At 46.5% G+C, this 22,793-nt stretch overlaps 1 protein-coding gene across 1 annotated transcript in view; it reads left to right on the forward strand.

The window, feature by feature from the left end:
- The window catches only part of lrrc9 (leucine rich repeat containing 9), a gene marked incomplete at both ends in the record, with an annotated part of 63,620 nt that extends 45,746 nt beyond the window's left edge, over positions 1-17,874 (forward strand). Inside the window, 3 exons of the mRNA XM_080522388.1 lie at positions 14,427-14,628; positions 16,668-16,815; positions 17,835-17,874. Of these exons, the coding sequence (XP_080378514.1) occupies positions 14,427-14,628; positions 16,668-16,815; positions 17,835-17,874 (390 nt within the window). The remainder of the gene's footprint in view (positions 1-14,426; positions 14,629-16,667; positions 16,816-17,834) is intronic.
- Positions 17,875-22,793: the final 4,919 nt, after the last annotated feature.

The raw sequence follows: 22,793 nt of genomic DNA on the forward strand, positions 1-22,793 counted from the left end.
TCAGAAGGATACGACCATTCCTTACCAAAGAGGCAGCGCAACTCTTGACCTGCACTGGTCATCTCCCGCCTGGATTACTGCAATGTACTCCTGGCTGGGCTCCCCGCTTCAGCCATTAGACCTCTGCAGCTCATCCAGAATGCTGCTGCCCGGCTGGTATTCAACCTCCCCAAATACTCTCATGTCACCCCTCTCCTTCGCACCCTGCACTGGCTCCCGATAGCAGCTCGCATCAGATTCAAGACCCTGGTGCTTGCATACCAGGCAGCTAAAGGGACAGCCCCAGCCCCCTGCTCACTCCGCTCCTCCACCTCGGCTGGCCGACTGGCCCCACCTCCTCTACACAGCAGTCGGGCTGCCCGATCACCAGGGGTGCACATAACTGGTGCGCCAGTGCGCATGCGTCGCCAAAATGCATGCTGCGCGGCAGATCAGCCGCATGAAGGCGCTCTTGCGCACCAACAGCTTTTTTTTGTTTTTGTTTTTGTTTTTGTGGAAAAGTTGATTTCAGTGTTTACAGAACAGAGCAGTGCTTAAAGAGATGTCTGTTTATATCAGTGTGTTTAAAGAACAGACATTCAGTTAGTGCTTAAAGAGATGTCAGTTTATTTCAGTGTGTTTAAAGAACAGACATTCAGTTGTTAGTGCTTAAAGAGATGTCAGTTGATTTCATTGTGTTTAAAGGAGTCGGACAGACTTTCATTCTTAAAGAGCAGTCATTTGATTTTGCATTTGTTTCTTTTGTTTTGCACACAATAATTTGGTCGTTCATCTTTATTTATGAATAAATGTCGTTTTGCTAATAATATATCCATGTATCCCTTTTTTATCCATCCTGTGGGACGGGTCGTGACTCGCGAGCTCGGGGAGCACCAAGCAGCATCCCTAGGTGCTCCTCTGAGCACTGGCCCCAAAAAGTTATGTGCACCCCTGCCGATCACGTCTCTTCACAACACTGGCTTCCCGCTGGTGGAATGAGCTCCCCACGGCTGTCAGAACGGCAGAGTCACTACCCATCTTCCGTCGTAGACTGAAGACCCATCTCTTCAGGTTACATCTTAACTGCTCCTCCTGAGAAATCTTCTGACCCTCACCACTACGTCTCCTAAAGACACCCGCTTTCCCCTCTACTGTGTCCCTAAGAACTTCTATTGCCCCCCTTGTACTGTTTCTCAGTTTCTCCAGTAAAAAATAAAAAATAAAAAAGGTTTTAGTAGAAGGCGATAGGGAGAAGGTTTTTCCTTCTATCAATGGCCCCGGGCCCAAGCTAGATTACTCTTCCTGCAACGAATGGTGGATTGCTGATTCACATGCTTAGTATTCAAATGTATTGATTGTAAGTCGCTTTGGAATAAGGCGTCTGCTAAATGCCAAAAATGTAAATGTAAATGGCCAGAGTCGGGGGAATGAGTGCCACCGGTGGGAACGCATACAGGAGGGTCCTCGGCCACTCGTGCGCTAATGCGTCCATCCCCTCACAATCCAGTCGAGAACCCCCGATTATTGGGTGTTTCTCGCTGAATGGCCGTTCTTTCCACGTAACTGCTATCTCATCGAGTAGCTCGGGGAAGAACGGCATAACTTGTTTCCCCGTCTTAGCCGCCGTCTGCAGTCTTTTGCCGTCAAAGCGTGACATAGCAGTTTCGGTTTGGGCGACGGGCCAGGGGATATTCAGCCTCTCCGCTGCTCGCTTGCACATGTCCTGCATGTCGCAGTCCATGAGAGACGGGGCGGAGGGTTGGTTACCTCCGTCAGGCGTGGGGGGCTTTTCAGCTCCGCGCCTACCGAATGATAATGAGGAGTCTTCCTCATCATCGGTGGACAAAATGAGGTCTGAGTCACGCGACCCTCCCTCATCATTGTCCGAGTCTCTCTCATAGCGAGCAGCGGTAAAGCTGTCAATCCCCTTGTCATCCAGTACCGGGAAACCGATGTCAAGGCTATGTGGCACTAAGTCCGCCCAGCATGGTGTCGGTAAACCTGGAGACATGTCCGCGTTAGACTGTGATGGCAGCGTTTCGGCTGCCTTACACAGAAGCGGATCTTCTCCCGACAGGCTAGCCATGCGACTTAGCCGTCGGCGGAGAAGTTTCTTGGGGAACACTGCACAGTGGATACACTCATCGGTAGAGATAACAGCGGCCTGGGCGTGGGTTAATCCCAGACACGCTGCACACTTAGAGTGAGTGTCCCAGCTAGCCATTGACTTGCTGCACGAGCAGGTCTTCCGGCTAGTCTCGGCTGTGCTAGGTCCGCTAGCCTCAACGTTAGCCATTTCTGGCTAAGGGTTGTAGGCTAGCTGCTAGCAGGCCTCGCTACTTCACCCGTTAGCTTGTCAGCTATCAAGGGAAAACAGAGGGGCCAGGGGAGGGATATTACTATCTACCCGCTAGCAGTGCGTTATAGAGATAAAGTTATTTCTACTTTTTGTCTCTCACACTGGGTATTGCTACCCGTAACCGTTCGGAGTATTCCTACTCGCAGAACAGGGAGTATTGCTACTCGCGTCGTTCAGAACGAGGAGTATCGCTACTTTTTCCGTTCCGAGCAAGGCGAGTATTGCTACTCGAATCGTAACACGGGGTATCGCTACCCCGAGTCAGAGTATTCCTACTCTTCAACAGAAGTATTTCTACTCCTGTGAACGTCAACGAAGTGCAGTTTAGCAGCAGAGCGCGCGTCGGCACGAGTTTGGTCGCTCGTATCTGTGGACTGTTGAGCTCTAGCCACCCGCACAGTTGTTGTCAGCTCCAGTGAGAAGCGAGAAGAGGTTTTTGAATGACGACAGACGCCGTGTGTACGCCTTATATAGGCGGAGGGTCCCGTCCCTCGTGACACAAGCGTCGCCTGGGCCAGCCAATGGGCTGGCGCAGTGTAATTCAGTTTCTGATGAGGTCACGCAGGGGGGCGTTCCCATAGTGAGATACGAAACGAATACTATGAAAGAGAACTACTAAACTTACGCCATATTGGTGCAACCCAGTCCAGTAGGCTACCAGATACGATGTGGTAATGTATGCACATATTTTGCTACCACGGTTGCCAGACGGAATTGACAATGTCCAGCCCAACCGGTCTAAAAGCTGCCGAATCGGGAGCATGCCTATGTTCCCCGGGTCCTATGTTCCCCGGGTCCTATGTTCCCCGGTTCCCCACTTCCGAAAAAGGGTTCTATGTTCCCCGCTTCCGAAAAAGGGTTTTATGTTCCCCGCTTCCGAAAAAGGGTCCTATGTTCCCCGCCTGCCGTTGTGTCAAGCGACCTCATGTGTCGTTATGTGGTACTGCATGAGAGTTTGACTCTTTTTTTTTTTTTTTTTTTTTTTTTGGGGGGGGGGTCTTAAGATGACTTGGAAATAATGAAGAACACAATGAATGTCATAGTATTGTCTCAGCATTTTATATAACTCCCTAGATAGATCATTTTCGAGATGGAATTGAAAATCTTATATTCCTGAAAGAACACCAGTGATATATATATACACATTATTACATATTTTTTCTATATTTTTGTCAAACGAAATCAAATAAATACAGTAGAGATATCAATCCAAAATATAGGCTTTTATTGCAACCAACAACAACAACAACTGTAACCAGGGAGTAGCTAAAAGGACTGTAGAATTTAGGAAGGGCTGGTTATCTAACTAACTCTGAGCTAAATAGGCAGTGCAGAAGGATAGAGGCAGGGGGCGCCAGCAAACCGTTAGACTAGCAGTACTATCGTTAGCATTAGCATTAGCATTAGCATTAGCATTAGCATTAACATTCGCTAACAGACGACTAAACACACAGCAACGGTATCCCATATGAACAAACACATTTATTTACACAGATGATATATACATCCCCATATATATACTCCCTCCCCGCCGGCCACACACACACTCAATCACTCACTCACAGTACCTAGCCTGGAAAAGGCTTAGAGTCCCGGACTGCAAGGAGCGCGTTGAGGCCTGGTTGGAGCTCGCATGTGCTTCGAGGAAGGCAGCAGACAAAGGGGGGGGGGTGACGTAGCAACTTGAAGGGAAAGGGCCTTCTTCTTAGTCCACGACGAGGTGGGAATGGCTCTGTCCAGCTTGGGTCTCGCTTGGTCCAACGTTAACAGCCGGCTGCTGGCAAGGCTGGCTAACGGGGACACAGCTAAACGGGCTATCACAGTTGTGAACTCAATAATCACTGGAGGTCTTCAGCTTCAGCACGGTGTGCATGTTACTGACTCCGCCATCTTAGATCGACTTCTCGTTCTCTCTGCTTCTTCTCACTCTAGTTACTCTCATCACTGTGATTCTCGTCACACTGACGCACAGAGCACTTCCGTCCCTATATATATCAACCGGACACAGCATCCGGGTCACGGACACACCCCGGATATACCACGTCATTAAACATATACATAAACATTACAATAACAATACATACACTTCACGAAAACGTACATGAATAGTATGGAAAATAATAAAGTAAATAACAGGGGCAAAATAGGGCTGATTTGGGGAAACTAAACTGGCTCTAAATTGTGGGCCTTCATAACAGCCGCCCCATGAAACCCTCGGTTTCATTTAACTAGGGAAGGCACACTGACTAGGCTGCTCTAGCAGCGTGAGGTAGGAGGTGATAGTGTCCTTCGTAATTTGAGGGAGCTCAATCAGGCGTGCCACAGGTCGGATGTAAGTGCGACCACCAACGTCCACGATGGCCGTCCGCACCCTTCCATCCGGACCCGGCAGGACCTTGGTCACTCTGCCTGTCTGCCAGGCGGCGCGTGGAAGGGACTGGTCGATCGCCAGTACCACGGCACCTTCGGACAAGTTGTCTCTCTCCCTCAGCAGAGTCTTCTGCTTCTCCTCGTCCTCTTCCTGAGCTGCTTGGCTTGTTCCTTCTCCTTCTTCGGCTCAGCGTAACCCATGGCGTCTACGTTGGTGTCATGCACTTCCTCCAGTAGGAACTCCGCGAAGGCAGCCATGCTCAGACCCAACTTCCCGGGGTTACGAACGCGCTGCTGTCGCCGGAACCTCTCCTGCCGGAAGCGTGGGATCTTGCGGAGCAGCCGCTCTACGTTGGAGGTGCTGTTGATCTCGCTGGCGCCAGCTGGGCCCTGCGTCTTCAGCATTCCAACCAAGGTGTGCACGCGGAGCGCGAAGTCATCTAGCGCCCGTTCATCCTTGATGGGGGCCTGCTGTTCGAGGGCTTGCAGTTCAGCAAGGGCGTGGTTCCAGGGACGACCGTAGCGGGCATCCAAGTCGGCGAGCGCTCTGGTGTAAGGTGTCGGTGCGGAGGCATGGGCCAGAACCATGTTGTGGGCTCTGGGGTTCCTCACATGCTGAAGGAGAATCGCATATTTGTAGGACTCTGAGCAGGAGTCGTCCAAGAGCGTGTCTAGGCAGATGCGTAGTTCCACATACTGGCTCCTGTCCTCGTCCTTGAAGAAGGGGAACTTGGGTCCCTCCACCTGGGGAAACATCCTGTAGTGGATGATCGGGGCTGGAGTGACGGTCTGGGTGTCCGGCCTGCATGCCTCTTGGTTCACTGGAGGACCTAGGGGTGTGCTACGCTCTTGGGGAATGGCTCCCCTCCCGGGCAGCGACGCTGGCTCCCTCTGGGCCGCGTAGCGGTCGGGTCCCTGGTCCTCTTCTTTCCAGGTGGTCAGCTGGGCCTGTAGTTGGACAGTCATGGCGGGGGTCATGGAGCCATCGGCGGGGGGTTCAGGAGATGGCACTCGAGAGGGCCGTGCGGATGATGCTCTGGAGCTACGGGCCGACGGAGCTCTGCTGATGCACACGTCGCGCATGGTCTGCATCATTTCCTCCATCTTCTCCGCGTGCAGTTGCTCTCTCGCCATCTGCCTCTCCGCCGCGCGTTCCGCCCCCTCCATCTGGAGGCGCTCGCGCTCGAACTGGATGCGTTCCCTCTCTAACGCCTCCTGGCGCTGTCTCTCCGCCGCACGTTCCGCTCCGTTCATCTGGAGGCGTTCACGTTCTAGCGCCTCCTGGCGCTGCCTCTCCGCCGCGCGTTCCCTCTCTAGCGCCTCCTGGCGCTGCCTCTCCGCCGCGCGTTCCGCCCCCTCCATCTGGAAGCGTTCACGCTCGAACTGGAGGCGTTCCCGCTCTAACGCCATCTCGGCCTGTTGGCGCATACATTCTGACAGCGCGGCACTACTCCCTCTGGAGTGCAGGCTATCCGCCCCAGAGGCAGAACTGCCCACGGAAACCCTGGACCGGGAGGAAGCCACTGAACGGCAGGAGCTAGGTCTCGAGCGCGCCGTACTGGGAGGCAGATCGTTAAGGCTGAGGCCCTCCCTCTTCCGCCCGCAGGCGCTGTCGGACCGGGCCTCTCCTTCCTGCTCTTCCGTTTCTACGGCAAAACCCTGCTGTTCTGCCATCTCATCCTCAGGCTGGTGCTCTTTGATGGCTGTCTCGGTGCTAGCCACCCGCGCGCCGGCGGACACCTCGGCCTCTCCGACCACCGTATCCCGTGGAGTGCGCTCCTCACTACCACTCAGTGAGCTTTCGAGCTCAAGCTCATACTCCTGTAACCTCGGAGGCAACCGCGGGACTCTCTGTGGTCGTGGCTCTGGCTCAGGGGGCGGAGAAGGGGGGGTAACTGTCTTGTCTGGTTGGCTGCGCTCAGCCATGCTATCACTACACAACCTATCCGGCTCGAAGGACCAATTGTAACCAGGGAGTAGCTAAAAGGACTGTAGAATTTAGGAAGGGCTGGTTATCTAACTAACTCTGAGCTAAATAGGCAGTGCAGAAGGATAGAGGCAGGGGGCGCCAGCAAACCGTTAGACTAGCAGTACTATCGTTAGCATTAGCATTAGCATTAGCATTAGCATTAGCATTAACATTCGCTAACAGACGACTAAACACACAGCAACGGTATCCCATATGAACAAACACATTTATTTACACAGATGATATATACATCCCCATATATATACTCCCTCCCCGCCGGCCACACACACACTCAATCACTCACTCACAGTACCTAGCCTGGAAAAGGCTTAGAGTCCCGGACTGCAAGGAGCGCGTTGAGGCCTGGTTGGAGCTCGCATGTGCTTCGAGGAAGGCAGCAGACAAAGGGGGGGGGGGTGACGTAGCAACTTGAAGGGAAAGGGCCTTCTTCTTAGTCCACGACGAGGTGGGAATGGCTCTGTCCAGCTTGGGTCTCGCTTGGTCCAACGTTAACAGCCGGCTGCTGGCAAGGCTGGCTAACGGGGACACAGCTAAACGGGCTATCACAGTTGTGAACTCAATAATCACTGGAGGTCTTCAGCTTCAGCACGGTGTGCGTGTTACTGACTCCGCCATCTTAGATCGACTTCTCGTTCTCTCTGCTTCTTCTCACTCTAGTTACTCTCATCACTGTGATTCTCGTCACACTGACGCACAGAGCACTTCCGTCCCTATATATATCAACCGGACACAGCATCCGGGTCACGGACACACCCCGGATATACCACGTCATTAAACATATACATAAACATTACAATAACAATACATACACTTCACGAAAACGTACATGAATAGTATGGAAAATAATAAAGTAAATAACAGGGGCAAAATAGGGCTGATTTGGGGAAACTAAACTGGCTCTAAATTGTGGGCCTTCATAACAACAACAAAAAAACTATGTTTGTGCAAACATGGTGTTTGTTTCCAAGACCAAGCATCAAAATGCCAACCTATGGGACAATACTGTACATCCCATTGGCAGGACGTCACGTAACAGCGCAGTGTGTCTCTAGGTTACAGTGTCACATATCCCATAATATAATCCCTAAGTAACTAGCGAGTTTCCGTAGCACAGTGAGTGACGTCTTCGAAATCGAAAACTCTGCTGTGCGGTTTTGAGCGACATTGAAAAATATGCTTTTCGTATTATATCTCGTTAACGGTACATGACTATGACTCCATTCAAAGTTCAGTTTGTTGAGCATGCTATTGTGATCATGGAGACATTTAGTTTGGAATTATAACCCATTGTGACCCTGAGATATTCGTCCATAAGCGACGCCCCCCCCCCCTGCTGTGCGGTTTTGAGCGACATTGAAAATATGCTTTTCGTATTATATCTCGTTAACGGTACATGACTATGACTCCATTCAAAGTTCAGTTTGTTTAGCATGCTATAGTGATCATGGAGACATTTAGTTTGGAATTATAACCCATTGTGACCCTGAGATATTCGTCCATAAGCGACGGCCCCCCCCCCTGTTGTGCGGTTTTGAGCGACATTGAAAAATATGTTTTTCGTATTATATCTCGTTAACGGTACATGACTATGACTCCATTCAAAGTTCAGTTTGTTTAGCATGCTATTGTGATCATGGATACATTTAGTTTGGAATTATAACCCATTGTGACCCTGAGATATTCGTCCATAAGCGACGCCCCCCCCCCCCCTGCTGTGCGGGTTTGAGCGACATTGAAAAATATGCTTTTCGTATCCGCTTGTTAAGTCTGACGTCAAAAGTGACGTTTAGCCATTTCCGGGTTCAAACCAGAAATTCTCCGCACCATCGTACCTGTAAACTACAGCGGTAGAATGACAGTTTAATCGTTTTTTAGACTCGGATCTATTCATACAACAAGGGACACAGCACTTTCCCGTTTTCTCCATATTGTCAGGGTATTTGAGCCTCGGAAAAGCGCTATATAAATATAATTAATTATTATTATTATTTCTCCATTTCGAAGACAGCGCCTCAGCCAACTTTGGCCCCGGAAACACGTCACGACTTAACAAGCGGATTATATCTCGTTAACGGTAGATGACTATGACTCCATTCAAAGTTCAGTTTGTTTAGCATGCTATTGTGATCATGGAGATCATGGAGACAGCCTGATTAGTCACTTTTACAACGAGGTATGACTTGTAAGGATCATGCATTTGTGGATATGAGCAACACAGCTAAACGTGTGGGTAGCGGCACACAATTTGAAATTGTATGCATGGATTAAAGAAAGTGCATCATGGATACAACTGTGACAAAACAAAGAGTTTCCTCAGGTGTTTTTATTCAAACAATATATCCAGACAGTAGCAATCGATGGCCAATATCAGGCCTTAAACAAAGTGACAATGAACATTATAACATGAATACAAAGACATTTTGTAGATCAACTAAAAAGTCTGAATAGAGCAGATTAATGTATGAATAGAGCAGATTAATGTATGAATAGAGCAGATTAATGTATGAATAGAGCAGATTAATGTATGAATAGAGCAGATTAATGTCTGAATAGAGCAGATTAATGTGTGAATAGAGCAGATTAATGTATGAATAGAGCAGATTAATGTCTGAATAGAGCAGATTAATGTCTGAATAGAGCAGATTAATGTGTGAATAGAGCAGATTAATGTCTGAATAGAGCAGATTAATGTGTGAATAGAGCAGATTAATGTCTGAATAGAGCAGATTAATGTATGAATAGAGCAGATTAATGTCTGAATAGAGCAGATTAATGTCTGAATAGAGCAGATTAATCTCTGAATAGAGCAGATTAATGTATGAATAGAGCAGATTAATGTCTGAATAGAGCAGATTAATGTCTGAATAGAGCAGATTAATGTCTGAATAGAGCAGATTAATGTCTGAATAGAGCAGATTAATGTGTGAATAGAGCAGATTAATGTCTGAATAGAGCAGATTAATGTGTGAATAGAGCAGATTAATGTATGAATAGAGCAGATTAATGTATGAATAGAGCAGATTAATGTCTGAATAGAGCAGATTAATGTCTGAATAGAGCAGATTAATGTATACATAGAGCAGATTAATGTCTGAATAGAGCAGATTAATGTATGAATAGAGCAGATTAATGTATGAATAGAGCAGATTAATGTATGAATAGAGCAGATTAATGTCTGAATAGAGCAGATTAATGTATGAATAGAGCAGATTAATGTCTGAATAGAGCAGATTAATGTATGAATAGAGCAGATTAATGTATACATAGAGCAGATTAATGTCTGAATAGAGCAGATTAATGTATGAATAGAGCAGATTAAGCATATGTATTGGAATTATAACCCATTGTGACGCGGAGATATTCGGCCGTAAGCGACGCCCCCCCCCCCCCCCCCCCCCCACCGCTGCTGCTCAGAGAACCGCTTCCTGGATGAAACTCCCGCTGACAGCGGGGCGAGAGAATATTTCTACCCGGGAATTCGCTCCTTGCTGTGTCGACGGTGATAGGAGTGTAGGATCGACACCATTCAAATGGTTTTGGATTCCCTGTCCTCTCCCCTATCCGGACACGTTTTAATTGTTATCCTAACCCACGGTAAATCACAGTTATTAATTATTCAATTTTGAATTGCACTTGCATTAATTAGTTAGGCCACATTTAGGGTTAGGGTTAAGGTTAGGGTTAGGGTTAGGGTTAGGGTTAGGGTAACCATAGGGTTTCCAATTCAAAATGGAATAATCCCGAGAGAAGCCCCGACAGGCGCACATAACAGGCGCACCCCTGCGCTATCAGAACGAGCTACCCCAATGTCACGTCGGAATTCGACGTTTGGATGCAAATGTCACGTCGGAATTCGACGTTTGGATGCAAATGTCACGTCAGAATTCGACGTTTGTCCATCAACGTCGAATTCTGACGTCTGCCGTGTGAGACCAGGCTGATTAGAGTTAGTAGATTTGTGACAGCCCCCCAGTGTGTCTGAATTGGAGTCCTAGTATACTGTACTTCCAAATGGTTTAGCATGGGGGGTCAGGTTCAGTACTAGATTTGGGCCGAGGTCCAATAGTGTCCTACCTACAAAAGGTTTTGTACATATAATCATTTTGTTCATATAATAATGTTTTACACATAGTAATCCACAGTATGATTATGTATTTGTGTATGTTGTTTAAAAAAAAAACAGTATAATTATGTATTTGTGTATGTTGTTTAAAAAAAAAAAAAAACTCATGCAGTACTACATAACGACACCTGGGGTCGCTTGACACAACGGCAGGCGGGGAATATACGGAAGCGGGGAACATAGAACCCTTTTTCGGAAGCGGGGAACATAGAACCCTTTTTCGGAAGTTTTCGGAAGAGGGGAACATAGAACCCTTTTTTTTTTTTTTGCTAAGAAAACGGGGAACATAGGACCCGGGGAACATAGGACCCGGGGAACATAGGGATGACCCCGCCGAATCCACCCGTCCAGTGTGACCAAAAGTAGCCCAATCTGGCAACCCTGCTTGCTACGTTCTTGCAGCTCGCGTGAACACAGGTTCTTCCATCAGCGCTCGCCTGCCGCTTCGATTGCAGACTCAAGTTAACGCGCGTGCAGAAAGATGCCACGAAACTCAAGTCCCGTAAAACAAATTGTTATTTCTCGCCGTGAGAAATAGAGATGCGGCGTGAGAGCGTGAGAACTGGTTGAAATGCGTGAGTCTCACGGTGATTGCGTGAGACTTGGCAGCTCTGCGTGGAGTACGCTGGGTGCAGCAGAGACTAGCTAGCTACAATATTATCGGACCCCAGGAAGACTAGCTAATGTCATGGCATTAGCTAATGGGGATCCTAATAAACAAACAAACAAACAAACAGTACGCGGGGTGTAGCAGAGACTAGCTAGCTACAGTACGCTGGGTTCAGAGACTAGCTAGCTACAGTACGTTGGGTTCAGAGACTAGCTAGCTACAGTACGCTGGGTTCAGAGGCTAGCTAGCTACAGTACGCTGGGTTCAGAGGCTAGCTAGCTACAGTACGCTGGGTGTAGCAGAGACTAGCTAGCTACAATACGCTGGGTGTAGCAGAGACTAGCTAGCTACAATACGCTGGGTTCTGCGAGACAGTGCAGGAGGACAGAGATGCAGTGATTAATTATTGAGGATATTAGAGACTTAAAAATAAATTAATTAATAATTCATTAAAAACGAATTCCTTCCTTCTTCGAGCATCGTGACTGCCAATGGCCCCTGGCCTAAGCATAGGTTACCTTTTCTGGCTATATGACTGTGGTGGATAGATGATTCACTTACTTAGTGAAATGTATTTGTTGTAAGTCGCTTTGGTTAAAGGCGTCTGCTAGATGCCAAAAATGTAAATGTAATGTAATGTAAAGCCTTGCTGTTGACGTGTCGCTGGGTGCACTTTTAAGGTCATCCATGATACCACTCAAGGTAAAGCCTCTTACCATAATAATAATAATAATAATAATAATAAGGCCTCTTAGATTCAAGTTTCTTGTTTTATCGTTACGTCACATTACACAAGTGTAAAGCTGCATGCACACAAGGCCATTGCGTTGCACCGGAAGTCATTCATCTCAATGGGGCCGTTGCGTTGATCAGTTGAATTGCTCTGCATTGCGTTTCTTGACTGTCAGGGTGCGGCATTCAGTCAAAAAAAATCAGCTTTTTGCGTTGCGTTGGATCCGTTAAAACAACCGGAAGTAAACCGGAAGTAGTTTCTTGCCCAGAGCTCTCGCCTCAGATTTAAAATCCTCAATTTTGGCCGCCATTGGCTAAAATCTGTAATTTGGCTCTACAAGTGTTAATATGTCATTTTATGAAGTTTTTATATGTTTTCAGGCGAGAAAGTAACCATATATATTCACAAAATGTGTCCAGTTTATGAAAAATAACCCGTTTATATATCTGAACTGACGTTTTTTCCCCCACTTCTGTGGGAAACTTCGCTAGCAACACGAGTAGAGCTTTGCATCTGCATCGCACGTTGAAGTACGTCAAGCCCATCCCACCAGGTTGCGCCAGAACGGTGGGTCACGGTCCGCGGTGTGCACGCAGCTTTAGAGAGTCAAACTCTTAAGCTGCGTGCACACAGGGCTATTGCGTTGCACCGGAAGTCATTCATCTCAATGGGGCCGTTGCGTTGATCAGTTGCCTTGCTCTGCATTGCGTTTCTTGACCGTCAGGGTGCGGCATTCAGTCAAAAAATGTCAGCTTTTTGCGTTGCGTTGGATCCGGAAGTAAACCGGAAGTAGTTTCTTGCCCGGAGCTCTCGCCTCTCGCCAATTTTGGCCGCCATTGGCTAAAATCTGTAATTTGGCTCTACAAGTTTTAATATGTCATTTTATGAAGTTTTTATATGTTTTCAGGTGAGAAAGTAACAATATATATTCACAAAATGTGTCCAGTTTATCAAAATAACCCGTTTATATATCTAATCTGACGTTTTTTTCCCCACTTCTGTGGGAAACTTCGCTAGCAACACGTAGTACGTCAGCAGTACGTCAAGTCCATCCCACCAGGTTGCGCCAGAACGGTGGGTCACGGTCCGCGGTGTGCACGCGGCTAGGCTTCGGTTCCTGACATTGCAGCACAAGACAATACGGCAGTAGGCATAATACAAGATAAAAAAGTGACAATAGTACAGGACATAAGTGACAAATAAGACAGGATACAATTAGCAGTAGTATCCAGACAATAAGGCAATTACCATCTGAGGCTCTGTCCTGTTACCACTGGTATGGCTGTGTTACTATGTTATCCCCTATCCCTTCCTCCCTCCCTCTCTCCCTCCCCTCTCTCCATCTCTCCCCTCTCTCCCATGGACCCGTCTTCGTCCCAGTCACGCTGCCACATGCTCCTGGAACAACTCCCTGAAGAAATCAAATCTATTCTTGTCACTTTTATTGTCTCACTATTCTCCTCTTGCATGTGTGTCTTGGATGTATTTTTTTAATGCTGTATGTAAAGCACTTTGAATTGCCCCTGTGATATTAGATGGTTCCCTGATGATGGGCGGTGGTCGAGATAGTTGCTAGTCGTTCCCAAAGTAATTAGAGATTGCTCATGGTAGACAATTAAGATACAAGTTTATTCACGGCGCCGGGTGAGCTCAGTCACAGGCAGACAGAACGCACCCAGAATGATATTCACAGTGACTCTTATAGGGATAATTGATGATCAAGCAAAGATACAAATCATCCTAAAGACAGGGCTCCATTGAGTCTACAAGTAGAGTTGTTGACTAGAAGCCCCCATCCCATAAGAAGTTGGTCGTCATGGCAGCCAAGTCACCCGAGTCTGGTCAGCCCTAAATATACTGCCCTCTTGACCCGTGCTCTACGCTGGCCCCCAGTTAAGTTACATGCTGCTAGGTAGAGGGTAGACCATGAGACAGGGAAGTTGGCTGAGCTGTCAACAACTTAGATATTACAGCTTGATTATGATTACTGATGAGTTTATACAGAGTATCTAAAGTTTACAAGTTCACAATGAAAATGCATCCTATCACCCTGTTGTATGAAATGTGCTATACAAATAAACTTGCCTTGCCTCCCTCCCTCCCTCTCTCCCTCCCCCCCTCCCTCTCTCCCTCCCTCTCTCCCTCCCCTCTCTCCCTCCCTCCCTCCCTCCCCCCCTCCTTCTCTCCCCCTCCCTCCTTCCCCCCCTCTCTCCCCCTCCCTCCCTCCCTCCCGCCTCCCTCCCTCCCGCTTCTCCTCCTCAGTGTCCAGTCCCCCCCGGACCGGGTCTGGACCTGAGCCTTTTGACCTCCCGGGCCGCGCCGCTGAGAGGGACCGGGCTGGGCGGGACCGTGCTGGGGGGGGCGGGGCTGGCCGGAGCCTGTCTGGGTGGGGCACTGCAGCACTTCCTGGGTCACGAGATCCTGCTGCCCTGTAACCTGGACGATGGCCTGCCTCACGACAAATGTAAGTGTCCCGTCACACACACACACACACACACACACACACATACACACACACATGCACACACGCACACACACAGAGAACATCCATCCATATACAGTGCACCATGCCATCAGTGTTATCCAAACACCAGCATTACACTATTTGACACACTATCTACATTATCTACTATAAGATATTTATTGTACAAGAGCAGCGAAAGTCTCGAATCTGCCAGTGCAATTTTCAAGATACAACTGCAAATATTTATTGTACAAGTTCTCAAATCGAATCTGCAAGTGCAAATATTTATTTTATAAGTGCAACTTTCAAGATACAAGTGCAAATATTTATTGTACAATTTCTCAAATCGAATCTGCAAGTGCAAATATTTATTTTATAAGTGCAACTTTCAAGATACAAGTGCAAATATTTATTATACAAGTTCTCAAATCAAATCTGCAAGTGCAACTTTCAAGATACAAGTGCAAATATTTATTTTACAAGTGCAAATCTCAAGATACAAGTGCACAAAACGAACCTACAACCTCACGATTAAAGTCCCATATCTAACTTCATATTTTACTTACGTTTTGGATTTATTCCGAAAAAAATGTTTTCGTACTTTTATTCAGAAACTTCATTTATTTTATTTTTTGGATTGAAACTTCTCAAATAAAATGTTTTTGCTAAGAAAACCAGTAAGTTGTCTGAAAATCACTTTCTTAAGGATTTTACTTAGAAATGAAAGGTTAGATATTGGTCTGAAATTTCCGAGAACAGAATTATCTTGCTTTCCTTTCTTAAGTAGTGGTTTTATAATGGCAGATTTTAGGGGAGTGGGAAAGATGCCAGTAGATAGAGAGCAGTTCACAATTTCTAATACATTGTCAGTTAAACAGTCAAAAACACTTTTGAAGAACCATGTTGGGATTGGATCAAGTGAGCATGTTGAGGATTTCATTTGTGAAACAACTCTTTTTAAAGTATGGGGGTTGCCGAGCTCAAATGAATCCATGACAGCAATAGGCATACTTAATTCATCTGGGAGTACCAAATTAGATTTTGAATTCTCTAATGATATTTCTGATCTTATAATGGAAATCTTTTCTTGAAAGAATGTAGCAAATTCATTACATCTAAATGTTGAAAACAGGCGCAACCACTGAAGGGTTAATCAGATGATCAATGGTTGAAAAAAGCACTTTGGGGTTACCTTTGTTTTCAGAAATTATATCAGAGAAATAGGTTTGTCTAGCCAACTTAATTTCATTGCAGATCTGGTTTTTAAAAATGTCACGGTGTATATGTAGTTTAGGCTTTCTCCATTTGCGCTCTGCTTTACGGCAGTTTCTTTTCAATTGGCAGAGTTCTTAATTTTTCCATGGTGCTTTGCGTTTTGATGACACTTTTTAGATTTTTTTCTGGAGCTATAATATCAAGGGTAGTTCTCAATTTGTTGTTGAAGCTCTCTACTAAGTTATCTATCGATATTTTTTATATGAGATGCACTGATTAGCATAAATGTGATGTTCTATGTAATACGTATCTGCTTAGTTCATCTTATATCTTACATTTAATTATTTTGGTAAAGAAATTATAGTTTTGACCTTCTTACAAAATAACGAATTAGTTATGTTAACTGTAACCAGCTTGAGTAAGCTATTGTACACTATCTAGGGAACATTTTGTTGTCTCAGTACTTTGTACTTTGGACAATAAAGTTGAATCTAATCTAATCTGAACTATGAGGTACAGTATGCAGGGTCTAGTGATGAGATAATAAACTCATGTTTTATTAACATCCCTGAGAGGGGGGGGAGTTAGGGTTATTAACATCCATGAGAGGGGGGGCTGTCATATGTGGACAGCTGTTGACGGTCGACCGACTCAACTCTTCCGGAGAGTTCCAGAGAGCAGACGAGGTCTCTCTCTCTGTGAGGGATTCATTAGGCCGCGGTCGAGATCTCCACTCATCAGTGTTTGACACTCCGACCCCAGCAGCGAGACATTAATCCACGGGACTGTGTTCACCCCCACTCCCCCCCCCCTCATGATCTCAGACAAGAAGCAGAAGCCCAGCCATGTCCGCAGCGTCCAATCAGAGATGAGCTTCAGGCAGATGCGGGGGGCGGGGGGGGGCCTACCCACCACGGGCCTCCTGCCTAACGGACAGAGGGTCCAGGTCATCTACCAGGAACTAGACCCCAGGTACACACACACACACACACACACACACACACACACTCGCATGCACTCACACACACACACACACACACACACACACACACACACAGCCAGGAACTAGACCCCAGGTACACACACACACACACACACACACACATACAACCAGGAACTGGACCGCAGGTACACACACACACACACACACACACACACACACACACACACACACACCCCCCCAGGAGCTGGACCCCAGGTACACACACACACACACACACACACAGATGCACACGCACACACACACAACCAGGAACTAGACCCCAGGTACACACACACACACACACACACACACCCCCCCCAGGAACTGGACCCCAGGTACACACACACACACACACACATGCACACGCACACACACACAACCAGGAACTAGACCCCAGGTACACACACACACACACACACACCCCCAGGAACTGGACCCCAGGTACACATGCACACGCACACACACACACACACAACCAGGAACTAGACCCCAGGTACACACACACACACACACACACACAACCAGGAACTGGACCCCAGGTACACACACACACACACACACACACACACACACACACACACAGGAACTGGACCCCAGGTACACACACACACACACACCCAGGAACTGAACCCCAGGTACACACACAGACACACACACACACACACACACACACACCCAGGAACTGGACCCCAGGTACATTCAGCGACACACTCAGACACGTGTGTTGTACCTTACTGCATACAACACCTCTAACCTTCTTCTATAATAATATAATATAATATAACATACGCCGTTTAGCTGAAGCTTTTATCCAAAGCGACTTACTATAGTGTGTGCGTACATTTTTCAGTATATATGGTCCCAGAGGGGACCGAACCCACAACCTACCAACTGAGCCACAGAGGTTGCTCTTTGTGTAGCTACAGATCAGTGTTCTGGAGGAGACGCTGTAAGCCTGACCTGTAAGCCTGACCTGTAAGCCTGACCTGTGCATACGTTTCTGTTTCAGGTTCCAGAGTAATGGCGCTCCTAAACCTCCACACATGTAGCACTCACTCTCTCACTCCCTCACTCTCTCACTCATTCACTCACTCACTCCCACTCTCTCTCTCACTCACTCACTCTCTCAGTCACTCACTCACTCTCTCTCTCACTCACTCACTCACTTTCTCACTCTCTTAGTCACTCACTCGCTCACTCTCTCTCACCCACTCACTCTCTCACTCACTCTCTCACTCCAGAGGGTGGCAGAGGAGAAGGCAGCACTACAGGGGGTGCTACGAAGAGGAACACGGTGTGTCACCCCTGTGTGTGTGTCACTCCTGTGTGTGTGTGTGTGTGTGTGTGTGTGTGTGTGTGTGTCACTGCCCAAACAGCAACAGGGAGGGTGGAGAGTAAGGGAGGAGAGAGTAAGGGAGGAGAGAGAGGGAGAGAGGAGAGGGAGGGAGGGAGGGGGTGTGAGTATGAGTGGGGAGTGTCGTCCACTTCAACAAACAGTAAATGATTGTGTCTTATTTATCAACAAATATATTTTTCATCAGACAAAATGTGAAAAACAAGTATTGCTGTGGTCTTTGTCTTTGTATGTTATGAATAATGTGTCTAGATCAATCTATGCTGCTGTTTGGAATTTTTTATTTTGACAACCGCACGGTTTTTACAGATACTGCGACATGAAAGTATCTCATGATCTCTGAGGAGAGTAACATCCTGGTGTTATGACAGGAATATCTGCCCTCTTCAACCCACATCTCTCTGTGCTCTAACCACAGTAATGCTATACGCCATTTAGCTGACGCTTTTATCCAAAGCGACTTACTTTGCAGTGAGTGAATTACATACATTTTTCAGTATACGGCCCCCCGGTGGGAATTGAACCCACAACCTTAAGCGTTGTTAGCGCTGTGTTCTGTACCATACTGAGCCACAGAGGGACCGGCAGTAGTTCATTTCATACCGTGCGGGTTGGAGTCATATCTGTTGTGCTAGCTAGCAACGCTCTCTCTTCCCTCCAAAAAGAAAGGAAAAAAAAGGAGAGAGAAAAAAAAAGAAAAGAAGAAAAACAGCCACACATGCGAGGGAGTGTGAGGCTGGCATGTTGTGTCAGGTCAGATGGATCCCCAACAAGTGGATAATCCGGCTTTAGCACACCTCTCTGCGGACCGTAATCTGCAGTCGCTCCGATGGAGCTTGGAGCCGTAATCTTGAATGAGGTCCAAATGGATTGCAGAAGAGATCTGTCAGATTCAGCCTGTTAGCCTCTTATGAAAGGCCCTCTATGACCCCCCCTCCCCCCCACACCTCTAATAGGCACATCTCATGTACCATAACTGGGAAGAAACCAGTCGTCTCTTGTCTTGTTCCACTGGGTGAGGATGGTTTCCCATCATGCATCATGCGTGTGTTTGTGTTACTACCCCCTATGTTAGTCAGTTATGATTCAGTTATGATTTTTGTTTTACATTTAATTGAATGCCTTATTGATATATATTTTCTATGTTCATACACATAAGAATACATTGAAATAAATGACTACAACTACTATACTGAATTAGGTAATCATATTCCAGATGTTATTGTAATGTACAGTAGAGCTGTGCCGCGTGCTAATAATTCAAAAACCAACGGAAGAGGTGAGTGTTTGGTTTCCACTCTCTCCGTGTTTTGGTTTCCACTTGTGACCACTAGGTGTCGCTGGTGCTCCATCATCCCGCCCTTGACCTCATCGTCAGTCCACTGCAGCGTGTCTCTCCACTTCCGCAGAGTAACACGACTGATTCAGTCAATCAGCTAGTTCGTATATAGTAGTCATGGCCTGGGGTTATGCTGCCAAGCTAACACCACCTGTTCCACACGTATGGATGGAGCCGCAACCAGATCCAGATAAAGTGAAAGGCTTTCACCCCAAAGAGCTCGCCTAATGCATGTACTTAACTTCCCTTAATTTGTGTTAACTCCCGGCATTAAGCAGGGCTAATGACGGAGCGAGTGAGTGCACTGTCATTACCTTTTCCTCTCGCCTGACATCAAACAGCAGCCGATGGGCACACGCTGAAAAGCGCAGTAATGCACAGATTTGGGGGCTTGATTAGAGTGCTCTAATGCATTAGATAATTACATATCATACTTGTGTGTACAGTATGTGTACTGTACGGATATATGGGATAAATGTAATGTTGTTTGTTTTGTATGTGAGTTCATGGGTCTAGGTCAATAATAAGCCAAATGCATGGACTGTACAGTATGTTTGTTACTTGCATATATATATACAGTATATATGTCAGTATTTTTAGCATTCAAATGAAATTAGCATAAAGATTGTGAATAATTCATTAGTCTTGAGTGAGCCCAGATGCACTTGGCTGTCATCTCTCTCTCTCCCCTTTCTCCATCCCTCCTCGCTCTTTCCATCTCTCTCCCTCCCTCTCTTTCTTTCTTTCTCTCTCTCTCTCTTTACCCTTTCTCTATCTCTCCTCGCTCTCTCCCTCCCTCTCTCTCTCTTTCTTTCTTTCTCTCTCTCTCTCTCTCTCTCTCTCTCTGTCTCTGTCTCCCTGTGAGTGGAGCACATGGTTCATAGCTGGTTTAATGGGATGGAATGTGACAGGTTATGTTTTCATCTGCTTGATATGGAGCTTAGCCTGGGAGGGGGGAGAGGGAGGGAGGGCGGGGGAATGAGGGAGGGAGAGTGAGGGAGGGAGAGATGGAGTGTGTCTCTACAACTATAGTCTAGGTTCATCATGAGATGTGAATCAGTTAGAGATGATGCCTTATCCCCCCCCCCCCACACACACACACACACACAGTCTGTATGGAGCCATTACTCCTGGTCCACTGCCGCCCTACATTCTGCTGTGTGTGTGTGTGTGTGTGTGCGCGCATTCAGAGTACCATTAGCCCAAGACTCTGTGAATAATTGCTGAATGGTCCGTGTTTTCTGTGCTATCTACTCAGGTTCCAGTGTGGGGGGGTTGTGGAGGGGTTGTGGTTCTGGTTGAAGTGAGAGCGTCGAGGAAGTTAATAGATGTTTAGAGACCAAATCACCAGACACAGTAAATATACTATAGAAGTTTTTTTTTCAGGCGTTGAAAAGAAATATCACAAATTCAATAGAATATTGTTCTCCTTTCACTCTCATGCAGTATTATTATCTGAGGATGTCTGTCTACAGGTCTATACATTTAATAGAGTGTGTAATGTGTGCAGAGGTTGTAGGAGAGGGTACAATTACCGCAACATCAGTTTCCTTGGAATGGTTGTTGTGAAAAACGAAATGGCCTTTCGCTATGGCAACCAAGTGTTTTCTCTCCAAGCAGAATTATCGAAATTCAAATGAATGTATTCTCCAAAGGTACATATTATGTTGCACGTTAGTAGCCCCACAAGCAAGTACTCCATTCAAAAACAATCTTGGCATAATTCCCTCTCCACAAACCCCTGCCACTGTTATTATTGTTGTGGTTTATCATTTCGGCGGGTAATTCATTTCCTGCCTGTCTCTCTGGAATCAAATGGAAGAAGGGGAGAGAAAAAGAGAATAGATACAGGATATAGTGAAAGGGATAATGACAACAAAGGAGAAAACTCAGTGATTCTGTTTCCATATCCTGCTCAGAAAGTATGTCATGCTCTTACGCTGTAGTAATAACAAGCAAACAAAAAGCATAACAACATAGTTGCTGTCTATTTTGTATTCAGTCTGCAATACTTTCATCCCTTGGGGTTGATAACCTCATAGTATGGCTCTCTCTCGGTGCTGAATATCCTGACCAACATCACGAAATGGTTATTTACATAAAGGAGCGATGAGATGTATATAATATCGCTCCATTGAGATGTCTACAGTATATACTGGATTTCTTGGGAGGGCTCAGACACAAATACAACAACCAGATATAGATTCTAGATGTGCGCCCACAACCCACGCCATTGCTGGATCGTCCTACTAGGCCCGGCCACTTCACAGCGTTCAGAATGGATGTTGCTGCTTGTCTGAGTTGTGTTTCATAACTGGATATCCATCAGCCAATCCATAACAGACAGATTGGGGCGAGGAGTGTGTGAGTCGCGCCGTGGAAGGATTACAGCGTGCAATATATGGTTGTTGTGTATTGTGTTTTACATGAGGGGGGGGGGGGGCATAGATTGCTTTTTTCAAGATGACAAGTGAGCATAACCTCCTGTCCCCCCTCCTGGTCCCCCCAGCCTCCGTCAACAACAACAACAACTATAACCTCCTGTGGTCCAGATTATGATCTTTCTTCATATTGATATTTTAGCCTTTTTTCTTGATCACGTCCTGACCCCCCCTGTCTTTGCTCTCCTCATTCCTGTCTAGAACATTCCACCATCTGGAGGGTTTGGACAAGCTGGGCCGCAACCACTTTCATTATGTTGAAATAATACAAGGCGCTCATGATCTGCCCTTTAGAATTAAAAAGATCACAACAAGGAGTTAAAATGCTATATTAATATTGATAATCCCATGTATTTTAAGGGGGGGGGGGGTGAAGCTTTAGGAATGAAAGATACTGGCAAGTGGCAAGGTGGAGAAGGGCTTGGGATAAGGAGCACAATCCCCTGTGTTGCTTTATCTAATGTAATTATAATTACGACTAGGGATGTGCTTTTCACTGTTCTGGAGGGACACAAGCTGGTGGGAAATCTGTTTGTTATCTGTATGTCTTGGACCAAAAACCAATATTTATTAAAGTATTTTTATTTGAATAATCCTGTTTTTCCTCTGAAAGACAAGGAACCATTATATTGACTTAATATGACTTGTTTACTGGTTTACAAGAAAAAAGGATTTAATCAACTCCAGGATATTGTGTTGACTGTCCTTATACAGTAGCCCCAAGAAGAGAATACGTTATTATATAGTGAGAGAGAGAGAGAGAGAGAGAGAGAGAGAGAGAGAGAGAGAAAGAGAGAGACAGAGAAAGAGAGAGACACAGAGAGAGACACACAT

This window comes from Nansenia antarctica, assembly GCF_963989245.1.
Source record: "Nansenia antarctica genome assembly, chromosome: 1".
Classification (NCBI taxonomy): domain Eukaryota; kingdom Metazoa; phylum Chordata; class Actinopteri; order Argentiniformes; family Microstomatidae; genus Nansenia; species Nansenia antarctica.